Raw genomic sequence first — 17,178 nt, 5'->3', positions numbered from 1 at the left:
CAGTTATTCTAAGCCTGGTCAATTTTCTCCTCTTCTGTTCAACTTTGGGCATGTATTATGTACCTGTTACTGCTTTAAAAAAAATTAGCCTTTATTTTTATTTTATCTATGTGGGTGTTTTGCCTACCTTATGTCTGTGTAGCATATGGGCACAGGAGGCCAGAAGAAGGCATTGAATTCCCTAGGACTGAAGCTACAGATAGTTGTGGGTACTTGGGATCAAAGTGGGGTCTTCTAGAAGAGCAACCCATGATCATAACTACTGAGCCATCTTTCCAGCCCCCCACTAACTGCTTCTTAGTTAACATTTTGTTTAACAGCATTCATAAAATGTTAAGGCTGAGCAGTTATGATGCTAACACATTGAGCACAGTTCCTTGTGATCTAGATAAGCAGGAGGGCATTAGGAGAGAGAAGGAGTATTTGTATACTTATTTAGACCCATCCAGCCCACCGGGAGTGGGCCAGGCCCCGAGGCCACTGCAGGACAAGCGAACCTGCATTTGTCATGATACTGCGCAATCAGAGCAGCCATTAAAAGCAGCCTGGGCACAGGCAGTTTAGTTAACCACTTGTATTTCAGAAGTGTATTTCAGAAGTCACGGTTAGTTAGGGGAGTCACCTGAACTCGTTTGAAGGCACAATGCTGAGAACAGATATGAATAATAATCTCTATTACTGATTAAAAGCACAGACCTGGCACTCAGTAGATTAATCCACAGTCGTTTCAGTTGCAAGTCGTCCTGGTGAGTATCGAGTCACCAGGGAGTGTGAAATTCTGTAGATAACATGATTTGGAAGGGAGCAGGCCATTGAGAAGATGAGCTCTCTGGGAAGGACTGTTGAGGGTTTCTCCATGAAAGAAAAAGCCTGTGCGTTTGTCCTGTTGTGTCCATCTTTCCTCTTGCTAAATGGGTTAGTGAGCTGCAGTAAAACAGCCCCTGCCCCCTTCTCTTTGTGGCAGAATCTCAGAAGAAATGAACTGGCTAGTAACGAACAAGTAGCTAGGAGTGAGAAGGGGCAGTTAAGGCTGTACCGTGTGCCATCTTCCTTATTTGTAAATACTTGGTTGTGAAATAAGATGCCTATTTGCTTCTAGAGGCATCTCTGGGACACTAAAGAAGAAAGGTTGTACAGAGCTGTGTGGAGCACATCTCCGTGCAGGAGTGAGTCACTGGACTTCCCGCTCCCACATCGCATTTGCTCCTCTGTAGGCAGGTCCCAGACCTTTCTGCTACAGAATAAAACTTGAAAAAAATGGACCTGACCTGTGGTTGGACCTCCAGTCAATAGAGCACAGTATGAAAAGACTCCAAAGCTGGGGGAGGTAGCTTGAGTGAGTAAGGGTGCTCGTTGCGCAGGCATGAGGACCTGAGTTCAAATCCCCAGTAACACCATGTAAAAAGCTAGACATGACAACATACTTGTCTGTAACCCTAGCAAAGTGGGATGCAGAAACAAGAGACCTTTGGGGCTTTTTAGACTCCAAGGTAGTCTCAAGGTAATAAGGGTGAGAGTATTCTATCCACCCAAAGGACTTCTCTGCCCTCCCTGCAGACAGGCTCGTGTGCCCGCATACACGAGTGTGCATATACCGCACATAAGGATTAATATACACACGAAAACCAAAACGTTCTGAGAATAAATGTAAAGTTGGACAGCTTTTGATTCCTGTTTTACATTATGAGAGGCAGGTGGATTTCTGAGTTTGAGGCCAGCCTGGTCTACAGAGTGAGTTCCAGGACAGCCAGGGCTACACAGAGAAACCCTGTCTTGAAAAAAAACAACAACAAAAACAAAACAAATCAAAAAAAAAGAGAAAACTCTCAAATCAAGAATTTCCTCTCATATTTACACCTAAGAAGCTTCTAAAATGGTGCTTAGAGTCTCATTGAATGTCTAACATCGTGGCAAAGCAGCGGGTAAGGGCTGTAAAAAGTGGGAGAGAGGAAGGAAACAAACAGGAACCTTTCCCTCCCTTTGTTTTGGTTTGTTTTTGTTTTTTGTTTTTCGAGACAGTGTTTCTCTGTGTAGCCCTGGCTGTCCTGGAACTCACTCTGTAGACCAGGCTGGCCTCTAACTCAGAAATCTGCCTGCCTCTGCCTCCCAAGTGCTGGGATTAAAGGCGTGTGCCACCACTGCCTGGCCCTTCATTTGTTTTTGTTTTGTTTTGTTTTGTTTTGTTTTGTTTTAGTAAGTCAGCATTGAAGAATGGCATGAATAGGTGGAAAAGCTTCAAACAGCCTTGGCTCCCATTAACGTTTGTTGTTATTATGAGTGTGGGTTAATGCTAATGCAAGGTGCTTTTATCACTGTAACAGACAGCCCTGGAACTGTGCATCAAGGGAAAAGATTTCTGGACATCCGAAGCATCTCATTTAGTGTTTGGGCTGGGAATGTGCAGAACCTTCCTACCCAAAGACACGTGAGGTTCGCATGAATCTGTGATTACACGGTTACTATGTAACCTGAAGAAGGTTGGGGACATGGAAAAGAGGCCACTGGGAAAATAACAGCCTTGAGCAGTCATGAGCCATGGGGTACTCATGGACAAAGGGGCCTCCATCTTCAGCACACTGGATGCATATCAGAGCCAGAGTTTCATAAATACGGGCTGTCCGCTCGCTCCCTCAGTGCAAGTTTGAAGTGGTGGGAACAAAGAAAATGGCCTGATAGGGATAGAGGAGACTCGGTTAGGAGGTTAGAAGGGGCATTGGTCCCATGTATTTGTAGCAGTCAAGGGGATGGATGAGAGGGTAGCAGCCTGTTCCTGTCCCACAGCAGCACTGTAGATAGCATGACACCTCACTAGAAAGCATATCTCACGTGGTATCCACTCTCTGAACTATTGTTGGCTGATAGGGCACACGATGTGCCACGTGGACATAGTTTAGCTGGTGTTCTTGGCAGAAGTTTGGTTGAGTTTTTTTGTTGCTTTTTTTTTTTTTTTTTTTTTTTTTTTTTTATACCACAGGGAGGGCTTCCTGTGTGGTTGGTTCCTTCTGTCTTTAATGAGGAAGTAGAGAGGGTGAGGAGAGAAGCCATTAGCCCAGCGGTATCAACAAATGGAGACTTCATTGGATGAGCTCCTGACTCCCTAGGTAGAAATAGTACACACACACATATATGTCCACTTCTGTGTCAAAGGCACCCACAGCACATTCTGGAAGGATTTGTCAGCCCATGAAAGATCAGTGTCTAGGAAAGGTTTTCCTGTAGGCCTTCAATTCTCCAAGATGTCCCGTTGCTAAGGCTTTATTTTAATTAAAAATGTATTATTCCTGTTCCCACTCATCAAACCCCAAAGTTATCTTTCCACTGGATTTCATTTCAGGGGTCGTTTAATGAGGTTTACAGATCTTTTGTGAACAGAATGAGACACTACACAGGAAAGGGATCTGGAGCCAGTTGGGTTCATTCAAAACACAATCTCACACTTATGTTAAGTTGACCATCAGCAAAGGCTTGGACCGCTCCGATGAGAATGCAGTCATCTTTTCCTTAGATTGTTCTAGGTGACATTCAAAAGGATAGAACCAAACCCTTGCCATGCAAGGTGGGTCACAGAGCATGGAGAGAGAAATCTACAAAACTCCCAGAAACCAACATCTTTTCCACCTTCAGTTAGGTGACAGTGTCTTGAATGTTATGTCCAAAGTGAAAGGAAACAACAAAAAAAATGCATAAATTGGACTTTATCGAAATTAAAAATTTGTGTGCTTCATAGTACACCATCAAGAAAGTAGGAGACAGTCCAAATGAGCGTAAATATTTGCAGTTACAGCTGTTGAAACATTTGTATCCAGAAGAAGAGAAAAAAAGCAACAGTAAAACAATGTAGTTAAAAATAGGCAGAGGAATTGAGTATTTGTCTAAGGAAGAAATTTCTCTAGGCACTTCTCTAAGGCAGATGCACAAATGGCCAGGCAGCCAGAACACACTCATTCCTGTTACTTACTTTTAGCAGGTGTGAACTGGGAGGGTTGGGGGGGGATAAGCTGTCCTTCCACATAAGCTGGAGAATAAATGAGAGGCTACAATAGCAAATGTTGGGGAGAAGGTGGGGGTGCAGCAGCCCTTGTGGGATGTAAGTTAGTGCTGGGCCTGGAACAAGTTACCATATAACCAGATATGCATGGCCAGCCTGGAATCCGGGACTTGAGAGATGGAGAAAGAGGATGGTAATTCAAATCCAGCCAGAGAGGAAGAGGGAGAGGGGGAGGGGGAAAGGAGGAGGGGAGAAAGAGAGATATACAAATAAGTAAGTAAATAAAATTAAAGTTATTATACAGCCCAACAGTTTTATTTCTAAATGTGTCTTCTGGCTGGTTGATTTGCTTTTGTTTTTATTGGCCTGTTTATTTTTAAAGAGAGAGGTGGGTGGGAGGAAGAGAGAGTGACAGAGAGGGAAAAATAGAGAGAGATGGAGACAGAGAGAGGGCAATGAGTTGGATGAGTGGGGAGGAGAATGGGGGAAGAGAAACCATGATCAGAATATGAAAGGAAATTACTTTAAAAAAAAAAAAAAGAGGAGGGTGCAGTAAGTGTCTAAGCCTGAGGACCAGGATGCCTGTGGCAGGACAGTGTCTTCTAGTCTGGACAGGGAGGCTGCACCTATGAGATCTCAATAACATGCTTCCCTAAACTAGGCCTGCATAATTGCCAACCCAGCCCACCTGCCAATGTGGATGAAGGAAATTTCACAAGGCCCCACCCTGAGATGAAGAGCCACAGGCTGTTAAAGGCTGCGGAGAGAAGGAGACTCAGTCTTCTCTAGGGATGAGTTCCCTGAGAGGTTACCCAGTGCCAAGTGGTCAACCCTAAACACATGTACATAAGAACTGTACTAAGTGGACTCACTAGACGTGCATATGTGCATAATAATAACAATTAAAGGAAGGTCATGAATTTGGGAGGGAGTTAGGAGTGCGTAGGAGGAAGGAGTGGGGTACAACTGATATAAATATAGTATTCATACATAAAATTCCGAGAAAAAACTTTAAATATGTTTAAATGGGCGTATATAAATGGACATACCTGTAGCAGCAGTGTTCATAGGTGCCAACAAGTGAAACAGCCCAGATTGTTCACTAAGTAATTATTGGCTTTAAAGATGTGCTACACAAATCTAGTGGAATAGTATTGAGCCAGAAAAGGCTGCCATTTGGATATGTTAGCCTCTAAAAGATGCTAAGTGAAAGAAGCCATACACAGTGAGCTCATATTGTCTGATGTTTATAAGAAATGTACAGTACAGGCAAATGTCTGGGACCTGGGAGCAGATAATAGGGGGTCCGTAGGCAGGGAGGAGGTAGGGGGAGCGCCTGTGGCTAGGTACAGGGACGATACAGTTATTTTCTAATGAGTCTGCAGTAATGGTTCCGTAACTCCAAATATACACAAACTCATTGAGATACATATTCTAGGTGGGTAAACTCTTCAATATACGAAGCATGATTCTATGGAGCCGCAACAGCAAAATGGTGATCTTAAGCAGTTAACAAAAAAGATCAGCTTAGCTCTCCATGACTTGACCTATCAAGTGCGTGCCAGCAAACTAAAGTACAGTTTATAATTTTGGTGTGATGGGTGGGTAGGGAGAGGGGCGAACACCAGGAGACACTACTGTTGGCTCTTGCTACGAATGAATCAAGTTTTAAAAGACCGGGTAGGCAAATTTGGGATAGGACAAACCTGAGCTTAGGGGAGACTCAGAACACACGTGCGTACCGCTTGTGTTAAATATTTAGTTGCAGCCTTTGCAGATGGAGGAATTGGTCTCTGTAGCAAAGCTGATGTGTAGGTTGGCAGGACATGTTTGATTGGTGAGGTCTGTAGTCTGTCTCCTTAGTCAAGAATTGCCCTTCCTTTGGCTACCTCAGGGACGGACCCATAGCTTGAACACCACTGAAGTCTGCATGCTGACAAGAATCATTTCTGTTTCCACTTTTACCTGGCAGTGAACGGGGGAGTGTACGGTGAACTCACTCATCCATGCTAACCCCCAGAGGCTTGAGGATGTAGCTCAGGGGCAGCACGCTCGCCCAGTATTCAGCAGGCTCAGGGTTCAAGTTCCAGCACTGACTGAAAAGAAAATCTTTTCTGCCACCAATGTGGAAGTAAAGACCGTGGCTGGTGTATGTCAGTGTCAGAAAAATAAATCGAACGGAAATAGCATAGCAAATGTCATTGGAAACGGAGGCATCACCCCAGAGCAAATGTAAACGCATTGATAAGTACCATGTAGTGTCAGGAGTTAGCTCATATCTGTATGTAATTATGCTTTCCCTGGCACGTTGACTCCTTCACGTCTGCAGCGCTACCACTGTTCTTGTGGTGAATTATATTTAGTTTTTACGTAGCAAGGATTATCAGAAACGATTTAAATCAATTGGTTTTTCTGGAACATATCTATGTTCCACATAGACTGAGTAAAATTTAGTAATACAAATTGTCTTCAGCAATATTTTCTCCTGGGGGTTTGCATAATGCTGGTCTTTACCTACAAGAGTAAGAGAAAAAAATATTGAGTATATCACCATACAAAAATGAAATAGGATGAGGCATTTGCTGTCTTCTCATTGATAAATCTCCACACCATTTGTTGAGTACAATATGAGGTGCTCAGTATGTGAGAATGAGTGATTGCTGCCTCTAGGAATATTCAACCTGAGAGTTACAGTAAAACAAACTAAAATTTTATTGAACATTTGACCCAAAGCCTGGCATAATCTAGTGTACACTTGTAAACCCAGAATTTGGCAGTTGGCAACTGGAGGATCAGGAATTCAAGGTTATTCTTGGCTATGTGGAGTTCAACGCTATCTGGGAAAAAAAAAAAAAAAGAGAGAGGGAGGGGGATGGGAAATGAAGTGAAGAAAGGAGAGGACCAATTGATCCGAACTTTTCATAGTTTCATTTGGGGTAAATATGTTTGAGCATCTTAAAAGCCAGCCTGGTGAGCATTTCTCACAGACGTTAATGGTCCACTCTATCCTTATGGTCACCTGTGACCAGTTTATATCATGCTGAGTCTTGGTTGCCTCTATCAGAAGCTCGTGTGACCACTGAACTGAAGTTGATGAGTTTGGGTTTTCTCTTGTAGCCCTTTTGTCAGAAGGCAGAAGCAGTGTGAAGCTAATGTTCCTTCTCCTCTCTTAATGAAACATTGGAGTTCCGATCCAGATATAGTCATAGAAACTCCTGGCTGACTGGTATACGGAATGACTTGGGGAGCCAACTTCAGCTGTGGTCCCTGCTGTCCCTACAGCTTTTCCTGTGACAGCAGAGCCAATGGCAGGCTGTGAATCTAGTCTCGAGTGGTGCTTGCTATTCTTCCTACCTTAGTGTGAGTGTATGCAACCTTTAACAATTGCCTGTCAGCAGGTTCCTACAATCCCCCAAATAAAAACCTCCTAAAAGGTGTAAGAAGTTGTGAGGTAATTCTCAACCTTCCTTGGCTCCCAGTGCATCTCCCAGGGTTGAATTGTTGGTCTCTGAAGAGTCTTTTCCAGAGGTCCCACTGGGGTGCCACTGCCAACCTCTTCTTCCATCTAAACGTAACGATTTTCTTCAGACAGTGGAACATTCGAATGTTTTCAGTTACATAGGAAAAGCCGGTGAGATGCAGAGCAGTGACCACAAAAATGTGACCAGTGATATGTAGGGCGGGGTGGGTGAGCCGATACTGTGCCAGCCAACTCAGCACTGTGACAACAAGACCATGTGATCTTTTCAGAAGAAGGAAAGGTGGTGTCAGTTAAATTAACAAATAAGCCTGTGCTTCTGTGCACGGGGTGGGTGGTTGTTAAGGCTTCGGGTATCAGGACCTAAGTCTTCTCTCCATTCTCCAGCTGACTCCAAGTTGAAGTAGAAATAAACACTTGGAGGGAAACAGTTTTTTTATTCATAAGTTCATCTAAACAAAACAACAACAACAACAAAACCGAAAAACAGGCGGGCAGCAAGCATTGTGGTGAGCATATGGCATTGATAATTTGAGAATTCTTGACTAGATGGAGCGCCATTTACAGTTCCTGACTGCTAATAAGAATTTCATGTTCTCAGTAGCCAAGGCTCCTGGCTTCTACACTGACAAACACACACCACAGATAGTGGATGACGGTGCAGGTTAGGTGCAGGCCCTCAGCAGGCACAGCCGATGCTGGCTTCCTAGTGAAGGCAATCTTAGTATCATTGATTGGTTGATTCTGAGTTTCTCTGAATGTGTCTTTTGGTAGATATCAGTGTATGCCAAGATGTTTAGCCTAATAGATTTTATTTCTGACATTACTTGCAAGCATAGGAATACATAAGTGGAAATCTGCGTGTCCAAATTACAGAAATGGTTAAAGTCAGATGCAGAGGTGGTTCCATGTTCCTGATCAATAGTGAAAGTTTTGGACACTAGTTGATAACTTGAATGTTGTTTTGTTTACAAAAGGACAGTATGACTAGAGAGATGGCCCAGGGGTAAGAGGACATGCTACTCTTGCAGCAGAACAAAGTTCACTTCCCAGCACCCACGTGGTGGCTCATAAACTCACTCTAATATCATGGGATCTTGTCATCCTCCTCTGACCTCTGCAGGCACCAGACATCCACATGCTACACATGTGTACATGCAGATAAAACATCCACATTAAAACTAAGAAATTTAAATGTTTACAAAGCAAAATGGCATTAAGTGTAAAGATTATGGCTCCTCATGCCTTCTAGTCTGTCCAAAGTTGTACACTTACACATATTTTAAGATATTCTCAGTATTTTCCAAATTTTTCTATATATACACATTTGTACACACATGCATATATGTTTTAATAAAACTAGCAGAATACTTCAATTTGCCTCTCATCAGATAGCTAGAGAAAATAATTAGTGGGGTAGGGAGTCTACTGAAGGCATTCAGAAAAGCATCTTTAATAAATCGTGCCTTAGATTTATTTTACTCTTAGATTTATCTTTACTCTTAGATTGCATGAGGATTTGGTGCTGGTGAAGTAGTCTTTCAATTCTAAGATTATTAGTGATTTGTAGCTGCTCATGCACAAACCCAAACCTGTGTCGGGCCCAGTGGAAATTTACCCTCTGTACCTAGTCTATGCCCCTCTGCCATTGGCTTCACAAATTTCCCTACGGTTAGCCTTATTCTCTGGCTTATTTCCTTTTCTTGCAAGGTGGATATTTCTGCTACCTTTACATATTGCTGTTTCTCATACGTCATTTTTCTTTTGGTTCCCATATTTATTTTCTTTCTTAGAGCAAAAGTATCTCATTGGTATTTTCAAGTTTTTAGATTTTCTGCAAAGTCATTTTAAAAGCATAGGGGGACCTCATTGCCTTTGGGAGGCGTGACTTTCTGGCATGTTCACTCTGAATCTCTGTGGTTTGAAGGTCTGGGATGTGCTTGATGTGGATTGGTTATATTGTAAGGGAAGGGCCAGGAGCGTCAGTTTGTACCTACAGTCTAAGGATGCAGCACGTGAAAAGGCAGTCTCACTAGGTGGGATAAAGTACAAGACAGCTGTGTGTGTGTGTGTGTGTGTGTGTGTGTGTGTGTGTGTGTGTACGTACATGTATACATATACATATGTATGCACACATGCATGCACGCGCGCGCGCTCACACACACACATACACACACATGTTCAAACCAAGGAGAGGCAGCAGAGTAAGTTACAGGTTATCCCTTACCTTTCTGTGAAGGGAGGATGCCTGAGTACAAGCCAGAACTCCTGTTCACTCCACACTTCTGTTTGATGAAATCTAAGGTTGTGGAAGTGACTGTAAAAATAATTTGTCTGAGGGAAATGTGGATAGAGAGAATATGTGAGACTGTTGCTAGCCTTCTCCCTGTGCACCACATGGCTCAGATCAAAGCATCCCCTGACTTAATCCTAGTGGCCAGATCATTACTTATCGATTGGAACGCCACTGGAGCATTAACCCCTTCCGGCCCACGTTTACTCTCAACGTTTACTTTGCTCTCAGTAACTTGAGAAATACAAACTTCCCACCACCACAGGTGAATTCTAAGCCAGTCATAGGTATGGACATATTTGCCCTGAAAAATAGTTTTTTTGGTATTGCATATTTTTATTTTAATAGTTTTTCCTGGATAAGATTAAGTTAAAAAAAGAAAGAGAGGGCAGTTCAGTTTTGTGAAATCCATTTTCATAGAGAGGAGAGGAAGAAGCACGAAACGTCCTGGTGTGGAAAATATGAGAGCCTCAGATTCATACAGACTTTCCAGTCGTATTATGTACACTCAGTATGGCCATTTTTGCAGCAGCCTTTGCTGTCTGAGTAGAGAGGTTTGCTTCAAACAAAACCCTGTCAGACATTTTTCACACATGGAGGTATGTTCCCAACATCAGGTAATTATATTTAAATGTGTTTAGAACATAATCTCCCAGCTCATAGTTTAATTCTTGCTTAAAAGAATAGGAAAGAAAAACAAGAAAGAAAAAAATTATCAAGATGAATTAGATTCCGCGGGGAATGACAATCCGAGGTTTGTCAGGTGCCCTCCTGGGCTAGGTGGAGTCTGCAGGCTGAGCTTTACTCATTCTCTCTCCTTGTTTGTTTCCTTGCAGCTTGTCTCATGAGGAGCACCCCCACAGCCATCCTCTCTATGGACATGGCGTATGCAAGTGGCCAGGCTGTGAAGCAGTTTGTGACGACTTCCCGGCCTTTCTAAAGTAAGAATCATGTGCCTTGTCTTCTCTGTCCCTCCTGCTGTCCCCCCTTCACCCATCAGGTTGTCTTTCTGCTTGAGTCTGTCACACAGCCCTTCAGAGGGTGGCTTCTGAGTCACCATCACAGGAACTTAGATCATCCCTGGAGGGTTGCGCTGCCATGGGAGGGAGACTTAAAGGGAAGGCACCAATAACCACTCAGTTTTCGAGACTAACCCTGATGCAGAGAGAAGCCCACTGTGAACCCTTAAGTCTTGAGCTCTCCCTGGTTTTACACATATCCCAATCTGACTTTAGAAAATTTGGTGTCAGTGACTGGTCCTTTGTAGTTAAGTAACTGGGCCCCTTCTTTGACATGGGAATCCCGAGACAGTGCCGCCATTTTAGTTTCTTACCTCTCTGTATTAGGTGGCTTCTCTTTAGATCATTCTCCTTGCAGAAAGAATGAGTAGACGTATGATACAAACTCAGGCTGTCTCATCCCAACCTGTAGAGCTGATAAGTCTCTGCCTTATAACTCTGAGTCCCCTTCCCTCTCCCGTGCTACTAAGTCGGTTAAAAATCTGACCAATTACCCTGTGTTCTTGGCATCACTTATAAACAGTATGCTGAATCCTTGACCAGTGTATTGAGTACAGTCGTTAAGTGTTCTATAGCTGTGAAGAAACACCATGACTAAGGCAGCTCTTAAAAGAAAGCCTGTAATTGGGGCCGGCTCATAGTTGTAGAGGATGAATCTATGATTATAATGGCAGACAGCAAACAGGCATGGTGCTGGAGCAGTAGCTGAGGCCCTTCTATGCTGATCTGCAGGCAGTAGGCAGAGAGAGGCACTGAGCCTGGTGTGGGCTTTTGAAACCTCAGGCCCCACCCCCAGTGACACATCTCCTCCAGCAAGGCCACATCTCCCAATATTTCTCAAATAATTCCAGTAACTGGGGATTAAACATTGATATCTATGAGCCTAACAGGGCCAATTCTCCTCTAGGCTACCACAATAGTACCATCTTCTATTTAGCATGCATCACATATAAGCTCCTATACATCAGGGCACATGATGGTTTCTCTACAGTGAGAGCATCCTTTATGGCTATCTTTATGGATGAGACACGAACACTGTAATGCAGCCACCCCTGGCTATGCTTGCTGTATTGCCTGCAGGTACTTTTACCTGAATATTTCATTGTAAAAGCAATGCTATGGGAGGCTTTGAACTTACTACATAGCTTCTCATATTGTATCCTTCACTTCAAGATTATTCTATGGTCAGTGCACACTTAGGCCATGCCCCAAAAATCTAGTTAAGTGTCAGCTTCTAGAGCAGCAACCGTCCTTGCCAACTGCATCATTAGCATTTAGATAAGCGGGCGCTGGCTTTGTCCTCTGTATGGCTCCCTCATGGAATCTGTTTTGTTAACCATCCTGTCCTTTGCCTAATCGTATTTATCCATTTATCCGATGAGAGGAAAGAGCTTGGCGGGATGCACTCAGAAACTCTGATTCCCCTGGCTGTGCCAGTGCCAAGTAAATACGTTACCGATTTCACTCTTCCCATAGAATGGCTGACCAGCATCGGTCAACATGATTTATGTTTATAAAATCTTGAATTATAAAATTGCTGTCATCACTCGTGTGGCCTGTCTCATCAGCTCTAGGGACAGAAATGGCATTGCCAGTTCCCCACTTTGACCCATTTAAAAACTTTAGTTAGTGGTCAAAGTATTTCTAACCTAATCATCTTCATGTCATAGGTTCATGCGCTGTGAGCTGGCAGTTAAGTGATGGCAAGGCCTCAGGATATAGAAAGAGCGAATAATTCAAACCACTTCTAAAGTCGGAGAGAGGAAAAAAAAAAGCAGAAATCTTTTGAATTGAAGCCTAGATTTACCTCCTACAAACAAGAAGCCCGTTCACCACTCAGGATGTTAGGAGCCTGACTCTGAGTTGGAAACCCTCTCTCCAGCCTTTATTGTGGTTTTACACATGGCATGACATGCTCCTGGTTCCTGTTTGCTCAGCGGAACTGGAGTGCCCGCTATCAACTTGCAATATAGCTTGCTTATTTCCTACTGTTTGCTTATGTGCCAGCATTTTTTCAGAAGACTTCATCTGCAAGTTGTACAAACCTGACTTGAGTTGTTATAAGAAAAAGAATAGAGGCAGTGGGTGAAAATGAGCTGGTGTGGACCGGAACTCCTGTAGCTAGCGCCAGGTGTGTCAGGATCCAAGTGGCTTGGGAGTGCTGTTGTTTGGGGTTCCCATGAGCTCTGATTTTCTCTTGTTTGCCTTCATTCTTGGAACTTTTCTAATTGGAATTGGAAAAAAAAAAACAAAAAACAAAAAAACAACAACCAGGTTTGTATGTCATGACATTATCCCTTCCGAGGTGCAGGTTTTTCTCCTTTCTTCTTAGCCTTGTGTAGAGGCCGCCATGGGTCCAGGTTGAGCCCTCTGTTCTAGTTTTGCGCCAAACTCCACTCCATTTCTGCCTCCAGAGGAAAGAGACTCATAGGCATGATGCATCTGGGGATGGGGATGAGAGACTTGGACCCGGAGACCAGAAGTGGACATTCCCGTGGCAGAAGCCCAGTTTACGGTCTCATTTTTTTCCCTCCTTTTGCAGCAAGATTGAGATGCTCAGAGATTCAGGATCTTGCCTAATGAAGTTGAAAACAAGCAAAGTCACCTTGGAGACTTGGTCTCTTTGGCTCAGCCCCAAAGAGAAAGCTATCTGTTCTAGGTAAAAACTCTTGCAGTTCCAATGAAAGCCATGTGGTTTCCTTGCACTCTAACACTGTTATGAGAGAATAATAGTTTAAGCATCTCTCCTTAAGTTACTAGGTGGAAGGTTCTGGGAAGACCCTCCTCACCTCTACTTGTCCATAAGCCCCCCCCTTCATTCTTAACTCGTGGTGTAAGCAAATTGACACTAGTCACTTCTTAATGGTATATAGTTAAACAGTCCTAAATATGCAATGGGCACGGTCTCAGATATGTAGTACTGTATATTAATACATATTAATTTAGTCCTCACAGCTTCCTGGGAAAATGTCATAGTAGCATTTTGAATACTCAGTTAAGGCAGTAGGGAGCAGAGAATTTGACTGCTTTACCCGACCAAGGTTACCCAGCTACTGTGAGCTCTGGTTTCAGAGTCTTCTCTTTCGCCCTGTGCCATTTGGGAGAAGTTTAAGCGAGTGAATTGCTTTCTCCTGGCTTTAAAGGCAAACCAGGAATGGCCCTACTTTTATGGGTGGCCATTTGTGTAGATCTGTTGGATCTCAGTCCCTTTCAACGCGTGTACTTGGGTGTATTAATGATGATCCTTTAGAACTGTTAAACTCCAAAGGCAGATCATGGGGCGTGTCTTTACTCAGCACACAAACACTGGCACTTCTCATCTACTTAAGTATATTTTAGGAGCAATCATTTTAAATATCCAGACATTCCCAACCTTGTATTTAGAGGAGGCATTGATTGTTCTCTGAAATAATGTAAAAAGTTGCTTACGGTCTACTCCTGAGGGTGTGTGGAGAGTCAGTACATTAGACTTTTCAGGCCTGAGTCCTGTCCCCCATTACTCTAAAACAGGCACAGAGTCCAAGTAAGGAACAAGCATGCCTATGCCCGTCATACCAGCCAGCAAATGGCCTCTGACCTAGGGTCACATTTTTGGCTCTACCCCATATTTCTAGTTAAACACTGCTTTGTGCCCCCTCGATTCTATTGGCTAGGTAGCTGGGGGGCTATGCATACATGGGAGGGCCTGCGATTTCCCCCAACACACACAGGTTTTACACTCTAGGCTCTGGGGTTCTCCAACCTGGAGTTACAGGTTTGGTGTCTGAAAGGAACGTGATGCCTAGTTTTTGTTTTCCAGTGATGTGTGACTCCAGTAGTAGGTGTCATTGTCACAGGGGTCAGAAGAAGTGCTTCAGGATACAACTCCAGGTAGACAGTTGCCTTCGTCAGGGAGAGAAAGCTCAAGGGCAAAGGCAAGAAGTGTTTTTCTCGTCTTGATGAAGAAGTATTAGAGTTGATGGAAAATGAAAACCAGACAGTTTACATGACACCGTCACCACAGGGTTTGTTCCTATGGTGAAGGTGACCCCAGGACCTTTAATTTCAGAGATGTACACTGCTCGAAATGTAATGCAGAGACCCTGCTCATATCCTGTTTCTTCCTCCACACAAACTTTTGTTCTGGGCACTGTCTTCTCTTTTTCCTAAATCTCCCCACCCAGCGTTGTCAGGTGACTGGTATTGGGGGGTTCATGCCAGCAGATGCTCATGCTTGCTCTGATGGCCTCTTAGTAGCCATTGTTCTGAATCCTTCAACAACTGGGAACAAAAGCAAGCTAGTGGCCTTCTGAGAGGTGAAGCTGTTCTGCTTTACCCTCTCTCCATTCCATTCCATTCCATTCCATTCCACTCGGTCTCTGTTTCCAGATCAGTGACTATCAGTGTTCACCACAAGGACATGGAGTTAGGATTATTCCCCTTAAAGACACACACACACACACACACACACATACACACACACACAAAACACACAGCTCCCATTAGGCTTTGGAGAGGTAGAGAGTGGATGGGAAAGTTCTTAGTTAGGACCACACTCTCCATTTCCTAACTCGAGTGTGTGGTCAGACCAGGCTGCAGTTGTGTCTTGGACACAGGCACAGTATCTTCCTCTCCATTAATCACCCACTCCTACGCACCCTGCCTCGCTTTGGAGGTGGAACCCAGGGCGTGGTGCATGCTGGGCCAGCGCCCTGCCAGACCCTGAGTGACACCCCAGCCTCCTAATTAGTCTTCTGTGTGATTTGATCACTTTGTATCCTTGCATAGTATTCCATTTGAAAAGATTTTTTTTCCCCTTTTTTGGTTATTTTTCATGCAGAAAAGTTCCATACAGACAAAGGCAAACAAAACAAACACGTCTTTACACGTTAGTCAGATGTGTGTTGTTTACGAAAGCCAAAAGACGTATTCCGCGGGTCCCTGATGGGATACACGGGAGTAGCGTGGAAGAGAATGGCCAGGGATGGAACTTTGACCCTTTTCAGAAGGTTGGGGGCTGCAGGCAGAACAAGAGGGTTCTTTGGTAAATTGCTTTAAACAGGTTTTTTTCCCCCCAGTGAATTTTACTTTTTAAATCTTGGGAGAGAGTTTCATGTGAAAGAAACTAAGTGTGTTCTGTCCTGTTTTCACAAGTGTTTTTATCATGGTAACATCTTGTTTACTTTAGTTCCCTGCCTAAAACTACTTGGAACATGTTAAGAAAACATTTCAAGAAATCCCCGACAAAGAGGCCTTTGTTTCACAGCTGTGGAGAGGCTGCACGCCTCACAAAGGTGTTAACTTCCAGCCCCTTAAGCACTTCCACACGAAATTCCAGCAACTGTGTTTGTGGTTTTGGAAAAACAAAGCGATGCTAAAGGAACCAGGTATATGCTAATACATGTCTAGGGAGGCCGGATACCATAAATTGTCTCAGACCCATTTGTGGCTCTGGGGCTGGCCCGCCTAAATGTTCTACAGGGAAATTACCCCCAGTTAGCTCAGGAGCACACACCCGCCAGCAGAAGTGGGGATAGCTGCCCTTGATTTGGGTGTGCGCAAATCAAGGACAGCCTCACCCTTGCAGTCTTTCAGAATCATGGGTATGATTTTCCCTCAGCAGATCTGAGGGGAGAAGTCTTTGCAAACTGCAAAATGAGTTTAGCAGTTTTACAAACAGTATTACCTTGTGTTTTCTAGAGTTGTTTTTAAGGGAATAAAAGCAGGGTATTCCCAAGAAGGGGAAAATGCTTTTTCCTTTAAAAACAAAACAAATTAAAAAAAAAAAACAGCTTCTTTAATCTTTTTGACTTCTCTTAAGAGTTCAAGACCTTCTCTAGTACTTGAAGAGGTCAAAGTGGCCCAAAGACCACAGTGCCCTCTAGTGATATGGAGAATATTATATAGAAAAGTTTAGACAAATTTGCCAAACAAACAGGCCCACAACAAACAGGCCACATCACTGGAGAAAAAGAAGCAAGAAACATTTGGATGCATTGTTACTGAGAGATGAAATTTAAATCTTACATGCCTTGAAAAGTTTGGCAGTAGTTTTGACCGTTGACCTGGGAAGGTTGCAGATGTTTGGGACCACAGATGCTTCGAGAAGCCTTAGTTACCTTAGGTGTCTCGTGTGTTCACTTCCGGCCTTATTTAGAAGACAAGGCTCATCTCTGTCCTGGACTTTTATCGACACTGTCTACCATATTATGGCCATGTCTAAATGGTAAAATTTATTATTAGCAATAGTGTCGCAAAAGTCTGAGACAGCGATTTTCCTTTCAATAAAAGTAGTTAAAAACCTTTTAGAAAATCCATAATTTTGATTGCTGGTACTTCATAAATGTATAACTGGTACTTTTTAGCTGTCTCTTTAGGGAAAAATGAGTTTTATCACCTGTGGTACCTGGGTTAATGAAAT

At 43.5% G+C, this 17,178-nt stretch overlaps 1 protein-coding gene across 20 annotated transcripts in view; it reads left to right on the top strand.

Moving 5' to 3' along the window:
- The window catches only part of Foxp1 (forkhead box P1), a 600,509-nt gene that overhangs the window by 540,857 nt on the left and 42,474 nt on the right, over positions 1 to 17,178 (top strand). For all 20 annotated transcript variants that reach the window (XM_031382737.1, XM_031382735.1, XM_031382736.1 and 17 more), the window contains one exon: positions 10,596 to 10,700. In XM_031382737.1, the coding sequence (XP_031238597.1) occupies positions 10,596 to 10,700 (105 nt within the window). The remainder of the gene's footprint in view (positions 1 to 10,595; positions 10,701 to 17,178) is intronic.

Source organism: Mastomys coucha, unplaced genomic scaffold, assembly GCF_008632895.1.
Source record: "Mastomys coucha isolate ucsf_1 unplaced genomic scaffold, UCSF_Mcou_1 pScaffold20, whole genome shotgun sequence".
Classification (NCBI taxonomy): domain Eukaryota; kingdom Metazoa; phylum Chordata; class Mammalia; order Rodentia; family Muridae; genus Mastomys; species Mastomys coucha.
This window is presented reverse-complemented; position numbering and strand designations above follow the sequence as displayed.